Below are 26,709 nucleotides of genomic sequence, written 5' to 3' on the forward strand. Positions count from 1 at the left end.
TCCATCTGTGCTCGTGTCATCCGAGCCTTGAAAGTGCATTTTTTAGGGTTTTTTTGTCTCCGCCGACCCTTTAAACAGCCTTTCCGGCGACCTCCGGTGACTTCCTCTCCACCCCGAGCCCTGCACGTGTCTTAGGAAGTGTTCTTCTACCCTTCCAGTAGTGCCACATTTGTTTTTCTTTACTATTTGGTCTCTCACAGCCGCGGATCCTCGGTTTTTCTTCTTTCAGCCGCAATCTGAAGCCGTATTAGGGCTCTCTTCGATCCAAACATATTTCGTTCTCCAGATAAGTAGATATGGCTACTAAAAGTTCCACCTTTTCCTCTGTCATATCTGGATCTCCTATGATTACTTCGGAGAAATTGGTTGGCAGTGAAAATTATTTGTCCTGGTCTGCCTCTATGGAGCTTTGGTTTATGGGTCAAGGTTATGAGGATCACCTTGTTACACAGGAGGCGGATATCCCTTAGGTTGATAGAGTACAATGGAGGAAGATAGATGCACAGTTATGTAGTGTGTTACGGCAATCAGTTGATCCTAAGATTCTGCTTCATCTTCGGGCCTACAAAACATGCTTTAAATTTTGGAATCAGGCGAAAGGGTTATACACGAATGATATCCAACATCTTTATAAGGTGGCTTCTTCTATTGTCAATGTCAGACAACTAGACATGGATTTATCTACTTATATTGGCCAGATTGCCTCTCTTAAGGAGGAATTCTTGACCGTGATGCCTCTTACTACTAATGTTGGGGATCAACGAACACAGATTGACAAGTTCTTCATGGTTCTTACGCCTATTGGCCTCCGTCTAGATCTCGAGACCGTCTGCGATCAGATTCTTGGCAGTTCCTCCGTTCCATCCTTGGATGATGTGTTTGCTCGCCTTCTCCGTATCTCCTCCACTCAGACTTTGCCATCTGATAACACTTCAGATTCTTCTGTGTTAGTTTCTCAAACTAACTCTCGAGGAGGACACAGTGGTAACCGAGGTAGAGGCCAATGTCTTCATTGCACCTATTGCAATAAGCTTGGCCACACTCGTGATCGGTGTTATCAGTTACATGGGTGGCCTCCCCGCACTGCCCACGTGGCCCAGTCATCTGATCCTCAGTCGCCTCAGCCTCCCAGTTCCTCCACATCTCAGGGTATTTCCCTCACTGATAGTGAGTATGATGACTATCTCCGCTATCAGGCCACCAAGTCAGCTTCTGTTGCCCAGACTGGTAATGTTTTTGCTTGTCTTACCCACACATCTTCTCTTGGACCTTGGATTCTAGATTTTGGCGCTTCTAATCACATATCTGGTAATAAGGATCTTTTCTCTTCTATTACTACTATCTTTGCCTTACCTACTGTTACTTTAGCTAATGGTTCCCAAACTATGGCTAAAGGTTTTGGTTTCGCTCATCCTCTCTCTTCCCTACCTCTCCATTCTGTCCTTTATGCCCTTGAGTGTCCTTTTAATCTTATTTCCATCAGCAAAATAACTCACACTCTTAACTGTTCTATCACTTTCTCTGATAAATTTGTGACCTTGCAGGACCGGATTACGGGGAAGACGATTGGCATAGGATGTAAGTCTCAAGGCCTCTATCACCTCACCTCGCCTTCAACTCCTACAGTTTGCATTTCCACTGATGTTCCCCTCCTCATCCACAGTCGCCTGGGCCACCCTAGTCTATCCAAGTTCCAGAAAATGGTCCCTAGTTTTTCATCTTTGTCGTCGCTTGCGTGTGAGTCCTGTCAGCTTGGGAAACATACTCGTGTCTCATTCCCAAAGTGTTTGAATAATCGGGCAAAGTCTCATTTTGAACTTGTCCACACTGATGTTTGGGGTCCTTGTCGGACCGCGTCTACTTTAGGATTTTAGTATTTTGTCACTTTCATTGATGACTATTCTCGATGTACTTGGTTATTTTTAATGAAAAATCGAGTTGAGTTAGTCTCTATTTTTCAGAAATTTTATACTGAAATCCAAACCCAGTTCAATATTTCTATTTGTGTGTTGCGCAGTGACAATGCCAGAGAATATTTTTCTGCACCATTTACTTCATTTATGTCCCAACATGGGATCATTCATCAGTCTTTTTGTGCTCATACTCCTCAACAAAATGGGGTAGTTGAACGTAAGAATCGACATCTTGTTTAGACAGCTCATACTCTCCTTCTCCATAGTCATGTTCCTTTTCGTTTTTGGGGGGACGCTGTTCTTACAACATGTTATTTGATTAATCGTATGCCCTTATCTGTATTACACGATCAGATTCCTCATTCCCTTCTTTTCCCTGACCAACCACTTTATTTCCTTCCTCCTCGTGTTTTTGGTTGTACTTGCTTTGTTCATATTCTCACTCCTGGACAGGACAAACTTTCTGTCAAAGCCACAAAATGCATCTTCTTGGGATATTCCAGACTTCAAAAGGGTTATCGTTGTTATTCCTCTGAGACTCATTGCTATTTTCTCTCCACTGATGTCATTTTCTTTGAGGACTCACCGTTCTTCTCCACCTCTGAGTCTCTTCCTGTTTCTGAAGTCTTACCCCTTCCCATTATCTCCCCACCTGATGCAGTGCCTTCTCGCCCACTTCAGGTTTATCATCGCCGTCATCGTGTCGCTGTTCCTCCTTCTTTGGCCGAGGTACCTGCTCACTCACTTCCTATCATTTCGGCTTCTCCTGCCCCGGCTCTGCCTCCTTTTGCTGACTTACCCATTGCTCTTCGGAAATGTAAATGATCTACTCGTAATTCTCATCCCATTTACAATTTTTTGAGTTACCATCGATTATGTTCACCCTATTCTGCATTTGTTTCTGCTATATCTTCTATTTTTCTTCCCAAGAGCACCCGTGAGGCTCTTTCCCATCCAGGCTAGCGACAGACAATGGTAGATGAAATGGCTGCTTTACACTCCAATGGCACTTGGGATCTTGTTGTTTTACCCTCTGGTAAATCTACAGTTGGTTGTTGTTGGGTTTACACAGTTAAGGTTGGCCCTGATGGTCAGGTTGATCGCCTTAAGGCTCACTTAGTTGCTAAAGGCTATACTCAGGTTTATGGTTCTGATTATGGTGACACTTTCTCTCATGTTACCAAGATAGCTTCTGTTCGTCTATTGCTCTCCATGGCTACTATGCGTTCTTGGCCTCTTTATCAGTTAGATATTAAAAATGTTTTCCTTCATGGGGATCTTGCTGAGGAAGTTTATATGGAGCAACCACCTGGTTTTGTTGCTTAGGGGGAGTCTGGTTTAATGTGCAGGTTACGTCGTTCTTTATATGGCTTGAAACAATCTCCTCGAGCATGGTTTAGCCGTTTTAGTTCTGTTATTCAGGAGTTTGGCATGTTCCGTAGCACAGTAGACCATTCTGTTTTCTATCATCATAACTTTTCGGGGCAGTGTATTTATCTGGTAGTTTATGTGGACGACATCGTCATTACAGGCAGTGATCATAATGGTATTTAGAAACTAAGACAACACCTTTTCACCCACTTTCAGACTAAAGACTTGGGGAAACTCAAGTATTGGATTGAGATAGCTCAATCCAGTTCCGGTGTGGTTCTTTCCGAAGGAAGTATGCTTTAGACATCTTGGAAGAAACCGGTATGTCAGACTGTAAACCGGTAGACACTCCTATGGATCCAAATGTCAAACTTATACCAGGACAGGGGGAGCCTTTAGGAGATCCTGGGAGATATCGACGACTTGTAGGTAAACTGAACTACCTCACTATTACCCGTCTAGACATTTCTTTTCCTGTAAGTGTTGTTAGTCAATTCCTACAATCACCATGTGATAGCCATTGGGATGCTATAATCTGCATTCTTCGATATATCAAAAGCACACCAGGCCAAGGTGTGTTGTACGAGAACAGAGGTCATACCCGGGTTGTTGGTTACACAGATGCAGATTGGGCTGGCTCACCCACAGATAGACTTTCCACTTTCGGGTATTGTGTTTTTATTGGAGGTAACCTAATATCCTGGAAGAGTAAGAAACAAGATGTAGTGGCTAGATCTAATGCTGAAGCCGAGTATCGAGCTATGGCTCTGGCAACATGTGAACTCATATGGCTGAAACATCTTCTTCGGGAGTTGAGATTTGGAAAGGATGAACAGATGAAGCTCATCTGTGACAACCAAGCCGCTTTGCATATTGCATCCAATCCAGTCTTCCATGAAAGGACCAAACACATTGAAGTTGACTGTCACTTCATTAGAGAGAAGATCGCATCAGAATGTGTGGCGACTAGTTTTGTCAATTCAAATGATCAACTAGCAGATATTTTTACTAAATCTCTCAGAGGTCCTAGAATTAAATACATTTGTAACAAGCTTGGTGCATATAACATATATGCTCCAGCTTGAGGAGTGTTAGATAGTGTACAGTTATTTAGGTTATTTACTTTTCTTTTTCCTTTTCTTTCCTTATTGTATTGTGGGTCCCACTAACATATATATATATATACACCCAAGTCCAATGTGTATTCTTTACAGTTTTTCAATAACAATAATTAAGGATTCTCCCTTTTCTCTCTTTTCACAAGAACCTAAAGGAGGTGCACAATATGTATTGCTGCAGTTAAGCCTCTTGGACAAGAGAACACAAAGCGTCATGCCCAACAGAAATATTTAACCAAATTATGTCTGAATTTCTTCCATGATTATTCACTTTCTTTTTTCTTTTTCTTCTCTCACAAAGAACTATCTCTAATTAAATAGTTAGTCCCTTGCTATACAAATGAACAAATTGACAAACTTAAAGATCTTCAAGAATAAATAAGGCACTATAAGTTAGAGTCCAAGAATTAAGACAATACACCAACAGAGATGTAACAAACCTCCAAGATCAAATTAATAAGATCTTAAGTAATAAGAATCAAGATATTCCAGAATCTTCAAAGGTTAATGAAGAATTATAAGACTCATACATCAATGCTATAAACATGGTCATATTTCAAAAACGGAATGTTTCTCTAACAATTGTGATTAACAATGAATTTAGCATTAAAACTATTGCCTTCGTAGATTCAGGAGTAGCTTTAAATTCTATTCAAGAAGGATTAGTCCCAACTAAGAATTCAGTCTTCCAATGTCCAGTTTAGAAGAACGCATTTCATAATTACCCAAAATCGTGGCCAAGGTAAACCTGATTTCAATAATTTCTTATTGAGCCAAGCCACTCAGACATGAGAAGAACCCACATCAAAAGGCTAACACATGCATAAAAAGCTCAGTTCACTAAATTCTCCCCCTTTACAGTCACTCTCAACAAGATTATTTGATCATTACCATAATAAAAGGGATATTTTGGCCAACCTCTAATATTATCAAATATAGTTTTAACATACTATGAACCCCAAAACTAATGAACTGCCCTGATTTTGGTTATGCATGTTCATGGATGTATATAACACATTATCTAATTTGTTGACCAGAAGAAATCCATGGTTAGCTGACTCATATAGTCATATATAAATAAATTATTCAGAGGACAGCAAATTACCAGTGAGAGCAGCTAATGAGCTCATTAGCATTAGTGGATCTAACAGATCTAATTCAGCTTCTAGATTGAAGCAATCCCCACACTTCATCTATGCCATAAACACGAGCTTAACCTAGTCCTGGGACTTCTTGGGTTCCTTCTGCTGCTTGTTTGACCTCCAACCTAGATCCACATAACACATTCTATTTAGATCTATTTTAAGATAACATTCAATAATGCATAATGGTTAGGACCAAATTTGACCTTAAATTTAATTCAAACACTAATTTTTGTTGTTTGTTACTGAAAAAAACCACAAATAATTGAAACACTAGAACAAAACTCAATGAGCCAAGCCCTTGAGCGTGCTCACTAGGCCATCAATATGGGAGATTCAACTGAAGTTCAACTTTTCTATGTTTTAAGTGAAGCAAGGATATGTACACATAGGCCAAATGCGATCCCGCATTTTCATATGCATTCCCACTTAATGTGTGAAAAACTAATTTTTTAAATAATGGAGTCGCCACTTATTTTTGTTTTATTTTTTAAAGGGAAAAAAAATAAGAAAGAAAAACCTTAAATATGACTCTTGAAAGAAAAGATAGGTCTGTGAAAATCAAGTTGGGTCCAGGGGTCAGGTTACTTATTGGGAAGGTACGGAGAAGAACCGTAGCACTCCTCTAAGCACTAAAAGCTAGGTTTCTACTAAGTAAGTTGAAGCAATTATGGAAATTAATGGGTAAATTAGTGGATACCATGGATCAAAGTATATGTTAAAACATGCACTCTCAATAAGAAATAATCATAGAAAGTGAAGAACATACCTTTATAGTTTGTTAAGCACCTTCACAAAACAAAAAGATTACTTCACAAGCAACAATGTCATAACATATACAATTTGCATGTGAGATTTAAAATATTCATTCTTAGACACACGCAAAATGCCCTTTCAATAATAGCAAATACTAGTGTATTTGAACATGGGAGAGAGAGTGAGAGAGTGCGATGGTGAGGAGGGAGAAGATAGTGCAGCGATTCGAAGAAGAAGGAAGGAGAGCAGCTTTGCAGTGGAGTCCAAGGTATTTGAGATCGTATTAAATGAAAGGAAAGGAAAACCCCAAGTACTCATTGTGGAGAAAAAGCGAGGGGTTTCGTCATGGGTCCGGTTGGGACGGGAGAGTCTAGGGTTCTTCATGGAGGGCCTAATCCATTGCATTAAGGACGAGAAAGAAGGAAAATGGGGAATGGAGTGGAAGGACAAGAGGAGATCGTACTCCCTGATGCGAGGGATAAACAGAGCGGGGTGGTTTCTTCGGCTAAGGGTTGTCGATTCGAAAATGAAGAGTTTCAGTATCTTCATTCCGAGAGGCAGAGGGGACAAAGGGGGATGGGTGACTATGGCGGAGAAACTAAATCAAATGGAAGGAGCTATTGGCAGAAAAACAAGTAAGCAAGAAGTAAGGGTCGAGGGGAAATCTGCCGTGGAGAGATCGTATGCGGAAGTAGTGAAGAGACCAAGTTGGAGAATTACAGACTCAATCAGAGTGAAGGTTAAAAGGAAGGAAACACTAGGAAGATTATGGGCAAACTCTTAGGGCTTGAAAGGAAAATTAGGGCTGGCTAGATTGGAGAAAGATAAGGTTTTGCTGGAGTTGGAAGATCTGGAAGAAGCAAGATGCGTCGTATCCTCAGGGAATCGATCGTTGGGATGGCTCCAGTTGGGGCTGGAGCAATGGAACCCTAGGATTAGCTGCTGGGTAGAGGAGGAGGTAAAAAATGAAGTCTAAGTCAAAATCGTTGGGCTTCCAATCTCGCTGTGGAGCCCGACGATTTTGAGAAGAGTGGAGGAAGAGTATAGGGTTTCGTTGCAGTCGATCATCAGATGAAGACCTTGGGGAGATTCAGTGGGCTCGAATCTTAGTTAAAACGAGAGAAGATTTTATGCCGAGTGTGTTGGAAATCAAAGTGGAGGAGAACGTCTATTTCCTATCACTCTGGTGGGAGTTCAGACCGGTGGTGAGGAAGAAACATATGGTTTGTAGTGAAGCGTCTGGACGAAAGAGTGATGAGGTTAGGGGTGATGTCGTTTCACGCCTGGGGCTACGCGTGGAGGAAGAGTTGGTAAGCACGAGGCTCAAGACGCTAAACCTATCAGTTGAAGTGAAGGGTGCGCAGGAGAGTGGGTCAGGCCAGGAGATGGTAAACCGGGCCCAAGGTCCGACGATTCGGGACTGGGCCTCCACCGATGCGCTGGTGTCTGGGTCGACTACATCAGGCCCAATCGTGGGCCCTAAAGATGCGATGAGGGCTGGTGGGCCTGTCTTGCTTAATAGATCTTTGGGCTCAAAGTTAAAAGAAGTGGCGACTGGTGATGATGGATCAGAAGCAGGCCCATCATTTAGGAGGTGGGCTGTAGAAATGGATTGCCAAAAGCTGATTGGGCTTGAAGGTATGGAAAGGGCCGACCCAGTCACATTAATAACCCAAGCCTTAAGCAAAGGCCCTCAGGAGAAGGCCTGCCTTCTGGATTGCAATATTTCTAGAAGAGTGAACTTTTCAGAGACGGAGCCCTTTGTTGCCTGGGAAACAGAGGATTTCAGGAAACAGCAAACGAATGTTAGCTACTCAGCGACAGACCGGGCTCTTGAAGAGGAAGCTCTAAGGTATGGGTCGGTTTTCTACTCTCGGGGAAAAAGGGCTTTGGGGGCTTCTCATCTTAATTCTTTTTATTTTGATCGGGCTCCGGATGGGGAGTTTTACGATCATTTTAGGGTTATAGAGGAGGAATTCCAAGTTGAGAACACAACGTGGTTAACAGTGGATGAGGGGTCCAATGAGAATGACAATGGCTGCTGGGACTTGGGAGAAGCTAATAGAATCAATGATAAAGTCAGGGGTACGAAGGGGGATTTTGGCACGCCTGAGACTCAAGCTATGAGAAATGAGAATGAGGAAAAATGGGAAGAAAGTAGTTTGGCAAAATTCAGCCACTTTTTGGGATTCTCGACGGAGGGATTGGAAAAGGAAATCCTGAGCTTTTTGTTTAAAATCAGAAAGAGAAAGGAGAAGATACATAGCAAGGAGCTACTGGAGAAGTCAAAATTTGAAAGGGAGTTCAAGAGGTTAGAGTGTTCTGTAAACTATGAGGAGGGGAATAAGCAGAAAGGCCCATCACAGGGCAAAGGGAATCAAATCGTAGTTGCCCAATGAAGCTAAAAGTCCTGAGTTGGAATGTGAGGGGAGCAATGATAGCTCCAAAAGGAAAATTATTAAGTCTTTTATAAGGAACCAGAGTGTGGATTTACTTTGTATCTAGGAGACAAAAATTCAACCTATGTCGGAGAATGTTGTGAGAAGTTTAGGCTTTGGGAGATTTTTAGATTAGAGAGCTCTGGATGCGAATGGGGCTGCGGGAGGTATTCTGATTTGCTGGGACAAGAGGTCTCTGGACATTCTAGATTGGGAGGAAGGCCATTTCACCCTATCCTACAGATTTAGGAATGTAGAAAATGGGGTTGTTTGAGTGTTCGCGGGAGTTTATGGTCCATTCACCAAAGTGGAAAGGGATGGTCTGTGGGAAGAATTTGGGGTGATTAAAGGCCTTTGGGAAGACCCTGGTGCCTAGGAGTGGATTTTAACATCACCCTCCTCCAAAGTGAAAGGAGCAGTTAGAGGAAAATAAATTCAACGATGAGGAGATTTGCTGAGATTGTTGATAAACTAAGGCTGGTGGATCTTCCTTTACAGGGGAGAGAGTTCACTTGGAATGGGGGCCTCAATAACCAGTCATGGGCTAGACTAGACAGATTTCTTGTGTCCCCTATCTGGTTAGACCAATTTAGGGGAGTTTTCCAAAGCAGGCTGCCTCGCCCGGTTTCTGATCACTTCCCAGTCCTTCTAGTGGGGGGTGGGATAAGAAGAGGTCTTTCTCCTTTTAGGTTCGAAAACATGTGGCTTAAGGTTGAGGGATTCAAAGACCTTATTCGAAGCTGGTGGCGGGGGATTGAGGTAAGGGGCAGTGCTAGCTTTAGATTGGCTGTTAAAATGAAGGAAATCAAACAAAAGTTGAAAGTATGGAATAAAGAGGTGTTTAGGAGGTTGGACTGTAACAAATCTTCAGCCCTGCAGCAAGTGGATTTCTGGGACCGGGTGGAAAGCGAGAGAAACCTGAATGTGGAGAAAAGAGAGTTAAAAAAAGAAGCAAAAGAAAGTTATAAAAAGTGGGTGCTTCTAGAGGAAATTCATTGGAGACGACTTTCAAGGGAGATCGGGCTAAGGGAGGAGGACAAAAACACGAGCTTTTTCCATCGTATGGCAAGTGCCTATCGTAGAAACAACTCCCTGGACATAGTTAAGATTAATGGGGAGTGGCTTTCAGAGGAGCAGAAAGTGAGAAAAGGAATTGCTAATGCTTTCCAGCAGCTGCTCTCAAAAGATACGGGATGGAAGGCGGATATTGGGAGGCTTCAGCTTGATCAAATTAGTCAGCAAGAAGTGGAGAACCTAGAGATTCCTTTTTCAGAGACTGAGGTACATTCGGCTTTGATGGAGATGAACAGGGACAAAGCCCCTGGTCCGGATGGCTTTACTGTGGCCTTTTGGCAAAGCTGTTGGGACTTTATTAAGACCTATCAGCATTTTGGGAGGGCTTTATAAATTGTTGGATAAAGTGCTAGCTAACAGGCTTAAGAAAGTGGTAGGAAAGGTGGTTTCCACTGTCCAGAATGCCTTTGTGACTGGAAGACAAATTCTTAATGCATCCTTAATTGCAAATGAGGTGATAGACTCGTGGGAGAAAAGAAAAGAGAAAGGGCTTATCTGCAAATTGGACATTGAGAAAGCTTATGATAACATCAACTGGAAGTTTTTGTTGAAGGTCATGCAAAAAATGGGCTCTGGTTCTAAATGGTTGGGGTGGATGTGGAGTTGCTTGTCTTTAGCCAAATTCTCAGTTCTAGTTAATGGGGTTTCAACTGACTTTTTCCCAAGCACTAAGAGGCTTAGACAAGGAGATCCCCTATTTCCCTACCTCTTTGTTATGGGAATGGAAGTGCTGAATGTTCTCATTAGGAGAGCTGTGGAGGGGGGATTCTTATCAGGGTGTAGCATTAAGGGTGGTAGTAGATCCACTTTGAACATCTCCCATTTATTCGTTGCTGATGACACAATTGTGTTCTGTGAGGCAAGCAAAGAGCACCTAACTCACTTAAGTTGGATTCTCCTCTAGTTTGAAGCTACTTCAGGTCTAAAGATTAACTTAGCCAAAAGTGAAATTATCCCAATTGGTGAGGTGGATGAGATTGAAGAGTTGGCAGTAGAGTTAGGCTGCAGGGTGGGATCCTTGCCCTCTCAGTATTTGGTCTTCCTCTAGGGGCTCCTAGTAGGGCTCCTTCTATGTGGGATGGGGTGGAAGAGAGAGTAAGAAAGAGACTTGCGCTTTGGAAACAACAGTATATTTCCAAAGAGGGGAGAATCACCCTTATAAAAAACACTTTGGCTAGCATGCCAATTTATCAAATGTCTATTTTCTGAATGCCCAAGATTGTTACTAGAAGGCTAAAGAAAGTGCAAAGGGACTTCCTGTTGGGGGGGGGAAGGGGAACTTAGAGGGGAAAACTCATCTAGTTAAATGGGAGGTGGTTTGTACAGACAAGAACAAGGGTGGGCTATGGCTAAGGAAGCTAGCCCTGTTGAACAAAGCCTTACTTGGTAAGTGGATATGGAAGTATGCTTGCAACAAAGATAATCTTCGGAAACAAGTGATGACGACGAAGTATGGGCAAGAGGGCCTTGGATGGAGGTCAAATAAGGCTAATGGGGCGATTAGAGTAGGGGTTTGGAAGGAGATCTTGAAAGAATCTGTTTGGTGCTGGGATAACATGGTGTTTCTAGTTGGGAAGGGCACCAAAATCAGATTTTGGACATATATTTGGTGTACTGGTACAACACTGTCCCACTGCTTCCCTCACCTCTTTGTCATGATTGTTCATAGGAATGCAACAGTTGAGGAAATGTGGGATCAAAATTCTGGTCAAGGAGGTTGGAATCTAAATTTTTTGAGAGACTTTAATGATTGGAAGTTGGATATGATTGGGGATTTGCTCTATGTTTTGAGGGGTCATAAGCCTTCTTTGGAGGAAGACTCAGTTCTTTGGAAGGAAGGAAGAAATGGTCAGTTCAGGGTCAAGGAAGCTTATAGTTTGCTGGCCAATCCTAATGACACCGTTTTTCCTTCAAGGTGCATTTGAGTGGATAGGGTGCCAACTAAAGTCGTTTTCTTCGCTTGGGAGGCGACGTGGGGGAAGGTGCTTACTTTGGATAGGCTCCAGATAAGAGGGATGTAACTTCTTAATTGTTGTTTTTTGTGTGGTTGTGAAGAAGAAAATGTAAATCATATTCTTATACATCGTATAGTGATTAGAGCCTTGTGGGATATTGTTCTTAGGTTAGTAGATGTAAAATGGGTCTTTCCAGAAACTGTAAAGGAGGTCTTAACTAGTTGGAGGGGCCCCTTTGTGGGGAAGAAAAGGAAAAAGGTTTGGAAATCCATCCCGTTGTATATTTTTTAGACGGTTAGGAAGGAGAGGAATAGATTAGCTTTTAGGGGGGGGGGGGGGGGGGGGGTGTGTTGAATATCCAGAAACTAAAAAAAAAATTTGTTTGTAATTTATGGAGCTTTGCCAAATTGTATTTAGGTAAGGAGTCTCTCTCCCTTATAGGCTTTTTGGAGTGGGTAGCATCCACTTAAGGGGAGGTGAATCCTTTCTGGTTTTGTTGTTTTTATAAGCCTTAGCCGCCTTGTATATGCTTTGTGGCTTTTTGCCTCTTTTTTAATGCATTTCTTTTTTACTTATCAAAAAAAAAAAAAACATATACAATTTGCATTCTACTCAAGATCATTAAGCAAGGTTATCAACACAAAGATCAAACAGAGTGAAGCTAACCAATCATAGAAAATAAGCATAGATTCCAATGCACACAAAGAGGTAAAGGAAGGAAGCGTACCTTGATAGCATTTAAAAGCGTTTTCATAAAAATAAGGTTAATTCACAAATAATCATAATGAGTTTAAAGAGGAATAAAAAGCTAAACCTATATTTATGTACTTAGCATGTTTCAAATCAAAGAAGGTTCACAGGCATGTTCAAAAGTGACCAAATTATCAAAAGCATTACAGGGTAGAATATTGATTCATAAAATAAACTCCAAATAAATATCAAGAAGTAATAAAAATTAGGTAACATCTTTAACATATCCAGATCACTATCCAAAATGCCAAATTAATTAATTATATTCCAACTAATATCAAATTTATTCACAAGTGGGTTGTTTGACAAAAAAATCAAAAAATGATCAGAATAGAGGACTCTACAACTAAAACAAACATCTAGAAGTCAAGTTTTATCATGAAAATTTTCAGAGAACATCTCCTATATGTCTAGTTTATCATCCAAGTGATCAAATTAATTAACTAGCTCTCATTTAGCACTAGATTTCATAATGATGATACTAGGTCCAAAACAAGGCATTTTCTTAAGGTATTCAACAATTGATTTTTTTTAAATTAATTTAGAGATATCCTAAAATCATACAAAAATTCATAAAACTAGCTTAATATGTCTATTTAAAATGAAAAATAATCATAGGGCAATATCACATTTATAACATATTAAAAAAAAAGTAAATATCTCTCAGCTCCAGAAAAGCACTTGTGCTGTGGGTGCAAGAAAAAAAAAATCTCTCTCATATTAGAAATTGCTTCTTAATATTTTAGGTATCAAAAATTAAATTCGGGAAGTCTAGATTAAGGTAAAAATTCCTAAAGGAATTAAAGAGGATCATTTAGTAATTTAATTTTGCAAAACAAAAAGCTTAATGTCCTCCATGATGGGTTAGATCTCAAGATCACAGTATGCAAGTGAAAAGATGGCTTAATTCTAAAAGTCTAATACAACACATGATGTGTGATCCTATGATGATAATCAAAATCTAGATGTATGATAGAGACTTTAGTGCCATAAGGGTGTCTACTGTGAGATGGCTACAAATGTGACTAAAGAATTTCTATCAATAATCTAAAAAATGAGTGAGGTGTGAAGAACAACACTATCACGGGACCAATACTCTATCTATAACAAGACATTTGATTCACTTTCAACCCAAGCTCCATAAAGAAAATGATAAGGTGATCAAGACGAAACCCTCAAAAAAGGTGTGAATATGAAAACGAGCCTTTTACCTTTCTATAATGAAAATGATAAGCATCGGTTTAAAAATAGAATCAAGTGAATCAATCAAAGGATAAAGAATCAGGCCTATGATAGGTGTAGGATGTACAAAGGTGATCATGATCAATGAGCATATCCTAAAGTATCAAGCGGAGTGAAAACAAACTGAAGAATGCTAACTCAAGAAGGAGAGAAATGAATAAGATACAACACAAGGGAAGCACAAAAAAAGTACTTTGATCCGAACAAGAGGCAAAAAACCAATGCAACACAACAAAGTGGTCCACTAAAACTCAAAAAACCACTAAACTCTGAACATTCTAGAAAGAAACCAAATGGAGGGAGTATTGGATCCTAATTATGAGTAGAGTGACCTCTGAAGACCCTCAAATGCACCCATGTGTAGGATGGAAAGTCCTAATAAAAGGATCTAAGCACAACCTATAAGGACAAGGTGGCTCTAAAAAATAAGTGGGTGGGTTAAGCGAATCCCTAGCAGAAGCGATCGAACTCTTCGGTGATACGCAACCCTCTGCACGCCTCCGAAATAATGGGGTGTGTAGTCCCGCATTTTTCATGTGCGTCCCCACTCGTCGATGAGACTCATTTTTAATGGTGAAAAAAAATAATTTTGGAAAAGTCGAAGTGACCACTTATTTTATTTTAAAAAGTGGAAAATAAAATAAGAAAGAAAACCCTAAAAAAGTGACTCCATAGTTTTGGAAAAGCATGTCTTGAAAAACCTGAGTCTTGGTTTAAGGATCAGGTTACCTATTGGGAAGGTACCTTTAGAGGTAACACCCCTCTAAGCCCTAAAAAGGTCTCTACTAGCTAAGTTGAGGAAAATGTGGCAATTAATCAGTTGATTATGGATACCTAGGTAGGATAAGCTAATTTCGAAACTAGCATGCCAAATAAGAAATCAAATCACAATCATAAAGGAGGGTTAGGGTGTACTTGGACTGCTTTTCAAGCGCTTTTATAAGACATCAAAGTTAGCTCAGGAATATGACACGCAACATGCATTTCGTCAGAGCAAATCAGACAAACATCTAAGCACTCAAGGATAGAATCTAACATAGATGTAGCTCTTAATAACATGCATATTCATAGAATTCTAGAAAGTAGGTGATAGAGAGCATACCTGAGTAGCCAGCTAAGCGCTTCAATGGGAAACAAGGTTAGCTCAACAATAGGTATAAACAATCTCATATATATATATCATAGAGAGGAATCAAAATCAATCAAATATCAAACAATCTCCTCATTTAAATCAATATCAAAGAAGATATCATGGATGTCGGGCTCTCACCAAGGCCCAATTAATTTTGCATGAATTGATTTTATGAGTTCCATCATTTGGAACCATGAAATTTATTCATGCTTGTTGAAAATGGAGAAAATCAAGAAAATAGTTGAAAATTAAAGAAAATAGTGAAAATGCATGCTAGAAGGAAAATGACAGCAAATTTACTAAAATCTGGGTTTATTATCTAAAAGGGATTTAAAGATGGATTTTTCAAAGTTGGAAATGTTTAGTTGAAAAAGGATTTGAAAAATCAATTTAAAACAGTGAATTCCCAATCAAAGAAACAAACAGAGGAGGAGGTGTGCACCGAGGTGGCCACACGGAGAAGAGCCTGCGAGTGCACTTGAGACTGGAATTGCATTGCTGATGCTGGATCCTTAACTGCGCTCTGCTCTCTTTGGTGCCCAAATCAAAATTTCAAGTCTTTTTCCAAGCATTTTAGTCTGACAAGTTTTGCTGTGCCTGAGGAAATTGTTGCTGCAAATGAAGTTGATGAAAGGCTGAGGAGACTGCCCAAAGACTTCTGCAACTGCAGAATCCTGGAGTTTGATAACCACTCTGCAATCTGGAGGTTCTATTTCATCTGTAGTTTTTCTATCTTCCTTGGTTGTAACTCTTGCTCAAAAGAATAAATGACACATAGAAATCAATTTTTTTGTGCTTGATAGAACCATATCCTTCTCTCTTCAGGCGCATTGGAAATCCTAATTCTGGTTGTTAACACGGTACAATGATTGACCAAGGTGTACCATAGGCATGATATGCAAGATTCACAGGGGCGGCCTTATTGAGAGCTTTGGAATTTTTACAGTCTTATATTTCAGCTTCAGAAAATTATCTATAACAGACAATGCTTCAATACACTGGAAAGAGTTCAAGACAGATCTGCATGTGCACCCCTGAGTGGCTCAAAGATGACCCCATCCGCAACTCAAAGCCTGTGGAATTCTCCTGCAGCATCCTCTGCTTCTCAGCTGCAATGAGAGGAGATATTGTCCTGGACAGACACTTCCAGCCTCAGAACTGCAATTTCCTAGATCAGATTCTCAGCAGGCTCGGGCACTAAGCTTGCATTTTTGGTATCATGTTCATAATTATGATTCATGAAAGACCTGACAGTATTCAGCTCATTCTCTGACTTCTCCAATGAGTCTTTAGGATGAAAATTCCCCATTTCTGTCATTCTCAAACCTCAACAAAAATTGGACAAATGTAGCTCTTTGATTCTGATTGGATCCTGATATTATGAATGATCTACCTTCACCTTTCTTCAGAGGGAGTGGTTCCATATTGTCTTCTTGAGTTCTCTTTCTCCAAGGCTATCTCCCAAATAGAAGTCCAGCTGACGTTGTTTCACTATCTGTCAACTCGGCTTTACAGTTCTCTCTATTGGACTCACCAAACTGCACTTCACCCTGACAAGTGTCATGAACTTCTAACTGAGTTTCTTATTCTGAAAAACTCAGTACAGCTCCATTAGCAATCTGATCTTCTGAAGAAGGTCGATTCATAGAGACAAAGTTCTCAGGACCATTACTGGAATTGCCTGATGCGTTGCGCTACTCAAATTCGATAACTGATGCTTTCTCTGTAGCCTCGGTAGTCGACCCATCATCATCACCACTGACAATTATTGGAAGAGTTAGAAATTCAATGAGAGGAATGTTTTGAGACTGAGCTATTGGGAACAGTTTCATGAATTCCAGACTGTCCCTTATTGACTCTGACAGAATGAAATGCTGCAGAACTCGGTTTGACACCTCCAAGGTAAACCTCATCAGAAGCATCCCACTTTCTGGTCCATTACTGATCTGGACTGCCTCTTTAGCCACCATTTCTCTTTCACCTCTCTTCTTATCCTTGAGTCAAGTCTAATTTTTGGTAATTCATGGCAAGTTCGTCTTCGTCAGGCCTTTTCAGATCTTTGCGCTGAACTATGAAGCATAAGTGAGAAATCCACCACAATGTCCTTTTAATATGTAGATCTGGAATCAGGTGGAGGCCTAAGGTAGTGTCTCAAGCAAGTGCCGTAGGTGGGAAACAGAACAGTATGCAAAGCTGGGTATTTTCTGTACTTGTAGTATTTTAAATCTGGAAGATCAGAATTCTTAATTCCACACCTAGCAGTTTTCCGAGATGAAGTAGCAGGCAAATGGCCTTACTGAAATGCGTTGAAGTGCTATTCCAGCGGTTGGTTTAGACTCTTCTGTGGTTTCTGGTATTTTAGAGGCCACTAAATTCTGTTCACACAAAAAATAAAAAAAAAATCAACATTAGATGCGTCGATCAATCTTTCATCACAATTTGCCCCACTCAGAATCTAGGATTGAAGCATCTACTGGATTATTCTGAACTATGTCTTTGCTGGAGAATGAACAAGACTGATTCTTAATTTCACCTCAAATAACTAGAAATTCTGAACCTTTAAAATTTGGATGGCAAGTGGACTCTGAAGGGATCTAATTTTCTAACCAGATTGCAGAGTCTTCAAATTGTGGTTTTTGCTATAAGAAGCAAGTGAAACGGATTCACCACAGGATGCAAGTCTTTGACCCAGCTTTAGTGCAGAATTACTGGAACCAGCCATTGTCGAACTTCAGAGAAACAAGCTCTGCTTTAAGTTGATTTGACTCCTTCTATTTCCTCATGTTCCAAAGCTTGCTGCCCATTAAGATTATCATCACCTGCATGATCTGGGGAACTACCACTAGCTTCAGCGAGATCGGTCTTAGTTCTTCCTTTAGAATAGCCATCCAAGTTCATGATAACCTCCTGCCTGAGATGCTCTTTCTGCAGTTTCACCTTAAGCTCCGACCCAGTATTTGATTCACTTTCTAAAGAAAAAGCCGAATAATCATTCTTCTTTATTTGCCACCTGGATTCTGACTGATTCCTCTTAGAACACTTCTGAATTCATCTTACCAAATGAAGAATTTTGTAAAGATGTTGTAACAGGACCTCCAGAATTGATACCAGAGCTGTCGTTAATCCATAAGCCCATCCATGGTTTTTGAGATGATCTCTTTCTTACGTACAAGGCTGTTAGTCTGATCCAGGTTTTTTACAAGTTGCATTGCCGAAGGTAGAGTTAAGAAAATCCCCAACTGTAGCGTCTGTATGGAATGCAAGCTGCTCAGTCAAAACTCCCATGTACATCACTGCAACAAGTCTTAAAATAGTTGAGGACGTCAGCAATCCGGTCTACCAAATCATCAATAGGAAGTGCGGCTTCATAAAAGCTTTTATGGATTTCAGTGTCTGCTTTACTGCCCTTTCTGAAGTGGTTGTTTGAAGGTTCTTGAGATGGAGTTTCTAGTGCAATCCTGCCATTAGAAATAGCCTCTTTGAGTTTCAATGATTTGAATGGGGTTTTTGCCAGGTAAATTCAATGGTTTATCATAATCAATCATCTCTTTCAATGTTGAACAGAATCAGAATGAAGGACAGATTCCATCTTGGCCTGGCAGGTGGCTCTTTGCTTGGTCTATTCTCTTGGCATTATCGTCTGCTGCTTCTGAACTTGACTTCTGAACCCACACTTATTTCTCATGAGTTTCTAGACACGCTGAATAATCTCCATAACCCCATCCCATCTGTCTACTTTTTTCAATAAAGTAATGGAGAAGCACCAACGTGGTCATACATGTGAAGAAGAGAACCAACAGCAAGGTAATCTTGAATTTGACCAGAAGAGGGATAGCCATAGGGTTGTCCACATGAAGGTTCAGAAGGATGGCTAACTTGTGGAGGAATTGGCTGTTCTACATGTGGCATCTGCTGAGTGAGAGATACTGTCATTGCTGGTTGAGCGAGGGTGCCCATGGTCCAAAAGATTCAAGAGATACTGAAATAGGCCTTATATCATCATCATCATATGTAATTTTCCTATCCAGATCAGCTTTCAAGGGAAACATAAGTATATCAGCTTTATCCTGTGAAGGCCTTAGCAACTGCATACAAAAAAAAAGCACCAAATATTTCCCCTCTAAAACCATATGAGACTGAAGACTGCTCTCTATAATGGTGTCAATGCCATGAAGACTGATCTCCCAGTTTCTATGGGGCTTCATTGCCATCAGTGGCATGCCAACCTGACCACTAGTCACTTCCAACCCATCCTCAACACTCAGAATGGTATGCTTTTCAGAACCATGTAAATTTTCTAAAGAACAAATTGCTTTTGTTGAATGGGAAGCATTGCCGTCTATTGGAAAACACATCCATTTCAATTAGGAGCCTCATTCCCGTATGGGGACTCCACAATAAAGCCTTTAGCCTGAACCGAGAAACCACCACAGCTTGTTTTCAGGATTAGGTGAACTAAAGACACATCCAGCAGAGATCCCCATGCCAATGGAGGTGATGTTTGTTATGATTTGAAGAATACTAATGGTAGGTTTATCTGAGCTATTTTGTAGTTCATCAGGCAACTATTCACTTTCTGATGGACTGTTTTCCGAAGATGACGATGGAAAGCCAAAACCTCCTCATTCCTGAATATGCTGATAGTTGCTGTGATGTAAAGGATGAATAACTTCCAGAAAAACTTTAACCATCCCTGCTCTTACTAGATATAAAATCACTGTATTCCCTGCATTTTCTTTCCATCTCGTTCTTCCAAATTTAAATTCCATGCTCCTACAGTATTCGGAAGAATCCTCATAGATAAGTATCAGAAACGGGGAAAGGTATCCAAAAACAGAGCACAAAAAAATAGAGACAGAATGAACCAAGAAAAGCCGAATTTCATGTTTCGAATCAACGGGCTATGAACAGGTGAGACAGGCATGGAAGCAGATATATGATCACCAAGTACCAGACTCAAGAATGAATCCGGCTGCTTACAGAGGGAAAAACAAAGAATCCAAGAATAGGACTAAAACAGAGCAAGCTTACAAGCAATCAGATTCAGCAAACAAACAAGTGATCGTGATGTCCATACCAATACAAACGATGTCTAGGAATTAGCAAGAGAATAAAGAGGAACAGAATGTGAATGAGAGCATAGTAAATGACAAGAACCATACCTGGGAAAACTCTACTCAAACCATGCTCACACTTGGCTTCAAGTGGGATCCATCTTCTCCAAAAAATCCACAAGCCAGCACAGCCTCACCTCTTCTCTGCTCCTTCACAGTTCGGCTTACTCCCTCAAAAAAGTCCCTAATACTCCTCCCCTCCTGGTTTTCTTTTGTTGTCTCTCCAACCTTGTGGAGGCTTTTTCCTCTCCCCCTCTTCTCTGTTTTTGTCTCAAGCTGTTCTTCTCTCTGCCTCCCTGCGCCATGTGGCCTCCCAATTTCTTGGCAGCAGTTGTGTTGAATCATATGCATGATCCTTCTCAAAGAAATCCTTTTCTTCCTTTTTTGCTCCATGATCCGTGGTGGCCTCCTTCCTTATGGATGCATGGACACTTTCCTTACATTTACTATAAGAATCTCTTCCCAAATTGCAGCTGTGTGAGTTTTCATATATTGCTAAAATACCCTCTCAAAGTCAATCTGAATCTGTGTATCTCTGTCTATCCAATATTAGCCCGGATTTATTCTTTTGAGCCTAAAAATGGTATGAATATCCTCCTTCCCCAATAGGGAGTACGTAGAAACCCATGCAAAACAAAAAAAGGCGTAACGAAGAAGTAAAAATCCAAAATATGTAATTTTAAAAGAAATTAAAAATATAGATCACATGCATATTTAGAATGAATTATCGACTCAAGCAATTCTCTATCAAAATAAATTCATAAATAGATAAGTGAAAATGAGATGAAGATAATTATTTAACTCATGTAATTTTATAAATTGAATAAAACTAACAAATAATAAATAAATAAAAAATGAAGCACAAACAAGTCATACAAGCCATGCAAGTCATGCAACTATGCAAACCATACAAATCACTTAAAGAATGCTTAAAAGGTCACCTAATTGTGCTTAAAATGGGCCTAGAAGACTCTAAATGGGCCAAGGTGAACCTAAGAAATGTCTAAATGTGTCTAAAGAGTGTACTTAAACATGTCTAAGTATGTTATCCTAAAGATATACCTAAATGAGCTATCCTAAAAAAGGAAGGAAAATCCTAAGGCTAATTTGAGGCTGCCAAGGGTCACAATGGGGGGGCTAGATAAATTCCTCAACCAAAGTCTCCAAGATGGCTCGAAGAAGATAGGCAATAAGAGTAACAATGGGCCACCAGAGAGTTGTTGTAGAGTATTGAAAGAACACCTAATAGAGCACGTGTTAAAAGGACAAAATAGAGGGTCTACAGGGTGTTTCCATGCAAGGTAGTCATCACCTCCACACATGCACTTCTTCACAACCCAAGCGGTTTCCTATGGTGAAAGCTCTCCTACTAGTTAGTGCATCTAACAACTCTCAATCACTCAAAGACGATCTAATGTGCACAGTGAAAGGTCTGGGTGCATCCGAAAAACCTATCATCTAAAGCAAGAAAATAAAACATAGACAAACAATCATGCACCAAACAGGAAAAAGATAGTCATGCAACAATCAATCATGCCATATAGTTATAAATCACCCATCTATATATTTGAATTAAGGAAAGATACGATAATCTAATAAAACATATAACTAGATCAGTTATCATGCTATGGAATAATAATCATGCGATAACAGTATAACCAAATCATGTCAAGAAAAACACAATAGACAAAAGAGGCAATCATAAGTAAACATTATAATCTAATTTGCATCATAGATACTTATAGTATCAAAAAATCTTTAATGTGTCATTAATCACTCAATCATACAAAGGCACAAAGAAGGGGTATCCACTAATCGACCAATCAAATCCTACACTTACCTCAACCTAAGTTCAAGTTTGACCCTCTATGATCCCCAACGGAGTCACCACTTCGTGATCCCGCATTTTCACATGTGTTCCCACTTGATGACAATAGTTGCTTTTTATTTGTGAAAAATTAATTTTTTAAATAATGGAATCGCCACTTATTTTTGTTTTATTTTTTAAAGGACAAACAAAATAAGAGAGAAAAACCCTAAATGTGACTCCTAAAAGAAAAGATAGGTTTATGAAAACCAAGTTAAGTCCGAGGGTCAGGTTACTTATTGGGAAGGTACAATGAAGAATCGTAGCACCCTCTAAGCCCTAAAAGTTAGGTTTCTACTAAGTAAGTTGAAGGAATTATGGTAATTAATAGGTAAATCAGTGGATACCATGGATCAAAGTATATGTTAAAACATGCACTCTTAATAAGCAATAATCATCGAAAATGAAGAATGTACCTTTATAGTTTGTTAGGCACTTCCATAAAACAAGAAGATTAGTTCACATGCAACAATGTCATAGCATGTACAATCTGCATTCGATCATTAAGCAAGGTCATCAACGCAAAGAGCTAATAGAGCGAAGCTAACCAATCATAGAAAATAAGCATAGATGCTAATGCACACAAAGAGGTAAAGGAAGGAAACATACCTTGATAGCATTTAAAAGCGCTTTCATAAAAATAAGGTTAATTCACAAATAATAATAATTAGTTTAAAAATGAATAAAAAACTAAACCTATATTTATATACTTAGCATGTCTCAAATCAAAGAAGGTTCACGAGCACGTTCAAAAGTGACCAAATTATCAAAAGCAAAGGAATTATCATTAACAGGGTAGAATATTGATTTATAAAATAAACTCCAAATAAATATCAAGAAGTGTTATCTCATCAAAATAAAAATTAGGTAACATCTTTAACATATCCAGATCACTGTCCAAAATGCCCAATTAATTCATTATATTCCAACTCATATCAAATTTATTCACAAGTGGGTTGCTTCACAAAAAAATCAGCAAATGATCATAACAAAGGACTCTACAAAATAAATCTAAAACAAATATCTACTAGTCAAGTTTTATCATGAAAATTTTTAGAAAACATCTCCTATATGTCTAGTTTATCATCCAAGTGATCAAATTAGTTAACTAACTCTCAATTAGTACCAGATTTCATAATGATGATAATAGGTCCAAAACAGGGCATCTTTTTAAGGTATTCAACAATTGATTTTTTTTTAATTAATTTAGAGATATCCTAAAATCATACAAAAATTCATAAAACTAGCTTGATATGTCTATTTAAAATGAAAAATAATCACAGGGCACTATCACATTTACAACATATTTAAAAATAAGTAAACATCTCTTAGCTCCAAAAGAGCACTTGTGCAGTGGGTGCAAGAAAAAAAGTTATGTCTCTCATTTTAGAAATCGTTTCTTAATATTTTAGGTATCAAAAATTAAGTTAGGGAAGTCTAGATTAAGGTAAAAATGCCTAAAGGAATTAAAGAGGATCGTTTAGTAATTTAATTTTGCAAAACAAAACTGAGTGTCAAAAACAGAGTGAAAACCATACCTTCTGAAAGATTGATTTATATCTTCTAATTGGGGAATTATTTTGGCCTCAAACAAAAACCTAAAATCAAATTCAAGAAGTTTACAAGACCATGGAATAATTAAAAAAATTTTAAAGGGTTTCTAAATGGTCGGATTCTAATTTACAAGTTCAAGGGTAGAATGAACTATCAACAGTTAGAAAACCATATTTTGGAAAACTTTGTATGTAGGGATCCATCAAATCCCATTTTAATTTCCATAAATTCATCCATAAAGACTCTGTTGATTGGAGTTATGAATTTTAATTCGTGTGTAATCAAAACCAAAATTCATTTTTAAAACTTCTGAAAGTTTCATACCGAATAAAATAGGTAGCATGTGTCTTTTTGTACATTAACATAGCAAAAACCATAGGCTAGCCATGTATCTCTTTTGAAGTGGAGAGAAAGGCTTTCCAAGTAAAGTTCGAAGGCTCTAATGGGGGAACGTGATCTCAATAACAGAGAGAAGTCAAGGTTTTGTTGTATCGATAGGCTTAGGAGAGGAGGAGTTGGATTGGTTGTCGGAGCATTTGAAGAAAGCTGTGGAGTTGGAGACTTCCAGGGGTTTTATTCGAAAGATTAGGGGCAAGACTAGGACTCATTTGATGGAGATTTGTTTCAATAGTAGAGGGAGATTTATGAAAATTACAGAATTTGTTACAAAGAGGAAACCTCTAGTTCTAGTCGTTCCTGAGGGTGTTAAAGGTAATGGGTGGGAAGCCCTTAAGAAGGCGATTTCTTCAATACAAGACTTGTCTAATCAAGCTGTAAGAGCCTCGAAGGAGATGATTAAAGATTCTCAAGTGAGCAAGGGCATTTACTAAGAAGGTCGGTCCTATGCAGATGTGGTTGCAGAGGAAGGACCTAGGAATGGAGCTCTGCTGCCAGTGGAAAAATGGGTCAGAGTTGTAATTTGTGAAAGTAAAGGAAAATTACTAGATTGGTTTTATGTAGGAATAGCTATTACGAGGATGATGGGTACGAAAGGAATGGTGTCTGTAACCCCTATTTCCACTTACAAGGGGTGCTTTTTCATGGATTCTGCAAGGAGAGCTAATTGGTTTCAAGAACAGGGGATTTTAACAGTGAGAGGAGGGACTGTTGTTCTAAGGAGATGGTCGCCAAGAGAAAATACTGTTGTATCCGGAAAATTTAGAAAGGGTTGGTTAGAACTAAGAGGCTTCCTTTTCATTTGTGGGACGAGGTTCAACTGAGATACATTCTGCAAAAGTGGGGAAAGGTGACGAAGGTGGCACGGGAATCTTTGAAGCTTGTAGACTTGTCGAAGGTAAAGTTGTGGGTGGAGATGTTTCCAAATGTGGTGCTACCTGCATTGCTAGAGGTGGAAGATGGGACCTGGTCTTTTACGGTTACGGTTTCAGTTGTCGGAGAAGTTGAAGGAGACGACCTTCTCAGGCCTGAGTCAACTCGCAGCAAGGACAAGTTGATGTCAGTGGGAGGTTACGTCTCTCAGAGGCCAAAGAACGCTGCGGGGCTACGGGCTACTGCTAGGGACAATGAGTGGTACAGCAGGAGGCCTCGTCATCGTTCCCGTTCTCGTTCCTTAGTTTCAAATATGGCTTCCACAGCGAAGAAAGAAGGGGGAGGAAGTCTCTTGGGCCCAGTAATGGGAAGAGGTATCGGGCCAACAAAGCCAGATGCCTCGTTTAAAGCCCGATCTGCTAAGGCCCAATTTGGGGCGATGAGTTTGGGGCCTCTTGCTAGTCCAGTCCATGAAACAGAGGCAGGATCTTCTAATGGCGGCCCTGTAGCACCTTCGTCCTCAAAGTTCCAGTGCTCAGGATCCTCCGCAAAAGAGGTTCCGTCGATTGATCACTCTCAAGAGTTGTCAAAGTTAAAAGGCCCCCCAATCTCTGCAAGGTGCAAAGCGAGAAGTTGGCCTCCGAGCCTAAAGGTGTTGCCTTCTGCTTCGAAGTATAACCTAGATGGGGTGGCTTTGCGGAAGCAAATCTAGCCATTTTTCGGGGCAAACCAGTCTCCAATAAGGGTGTTCTTCCTCCTGTTCCAGAAACCTTTCAAGTTTTCACCGGCGAGACAGAGGGAGGTGATAGGTTTTCGCATTACGGTTTGGCAAACAAGGTGTGTCCTCCTTTCTCAGCTTCCTCTGAGCAGGGCCATCCTTTGGCTGGGGCTTTTGCTCCAAAATCTCTTTCCATCTCCTCTGTTTCTACTGTTCATCCGTTTTGGTGTCAGCTTTTTTTTTCGTTTCCGATGGAGTTAGTCCTTCCTTCTCAGGGTGTTCCCTTTTCGATTCCTCCTGGTGGTGAGCTTAGTCGTCATGTTGACGTGTCCTGTTCTGAAGGTGCGACGTCTCCCGTAGAAGCCTCTAACCGAATTTTTAAAGACCGTCCAGTCCTTAGGGAATCACTCAGTAACCCTAAGGAGCTTTGCGTCTCAGGTAAGGCTTCATCCCCAGAGCCAAAACCTCCCACCCTCCCGTTGGAAGGTTTTCAGATTGAGGGCCTCACGCCTAGGAAGATGGTCAAGGTTCAATCTGTTTTGAAGAGTTTGAGGATTAGAATTGTCAGAGATAGTGGAAAAGGTGTGGAAATAGAGAGCAAGAGTACTCTTTCTGCGAACAAGGTCTATTTCAAAAGGAAGAGGAAAAATGATTGTGGAACCCAGGGAGAGGCTTAGTTTCGGTTGCAGTTTGTGCTGGGTTTCTTTTGTTTACATGAAGATCTTAAGTTGGAATACAAGAGGATTAGGTTCCAAGAAGAAAATGAGGATTGTCAGAAGGTTTTTAAGTTCTCAAAGTTCAGATGTTGTGATGCTTCAAGAAACAAAGAGAGAATTTGGGATAGGAGGTTTGTAAGTAGTGTCTGGAAAGGTAAGTATGAAGTAAGCTGCTCTTCTTGCTAAAAAGTTCAAGTGTGAAGTTGAACTTTCTCTGAGGGGATTGTGATTATGTGGGATTCAAATAAGTTCAAGTGTACAGAGAAGGTGTTAGGATCTTTCTCTGTAACTGTGAAGTTGAACTCTAGTGAGGAAGGGTCTTTTTGGTTAACTTCAGTGTATGACCCGAATAAGCCTTTGTGGAGGAAGGACTTTTGGCTGGAGCTTCAAGACTTGTATGGTCTGACCTTCCCAATGTGGTGTGTAAGAGGGGATTTTAATGTAATCAGGAGGATCTCTGAGAAACTGGGTGATTCTAGGTTAACTTTCAACATGAGGTGTTTTGACGAGTTTATAAGGGAGAGTGGTTTGTTGGATCTCCGTCTAAGAAATACGGCTTTTACTTGGTCAAACATGCAAG

The 26,709-nt window shown here is 40.0% G+C and overlaps 1 protein-coding gene across 1 annotated transcript; it reads left to right on the forward strand.

Annotated features, from left to right (window-relative positions):
* The first annotated feature begins 9,179 nt into the window (after positions 1–9,179).
* Positions 9,180–10,145, forward strand: LOC117905870. The gene has a single exon (XM_034818728.1). The coding sequence runs from the start codon at positions 9,180–9,182 to the stop codon at positions 10,143–10,145; it is 966 nt and encodes a 321-aa protein (XP_034674619.1).
* Positions 10,146–26,709: the final 16,564 nt, after the last annotated feature.

This window comes from Vitis riparia, chromosome 18 (assembly GCF_004353265.1).
Source record: "Vitis riparia cultivar Riparia Gloire de Montpellier isolate 1030 chromosome 18, EGFV_Vit.rip_1.0, whole genome shotgun sequence".
NCBI lineage: Eukaryota > Viridiplantae > Streptophyta > Magnoliopsida > Vitales > Vitaceae > Vitis > Vitis riparia.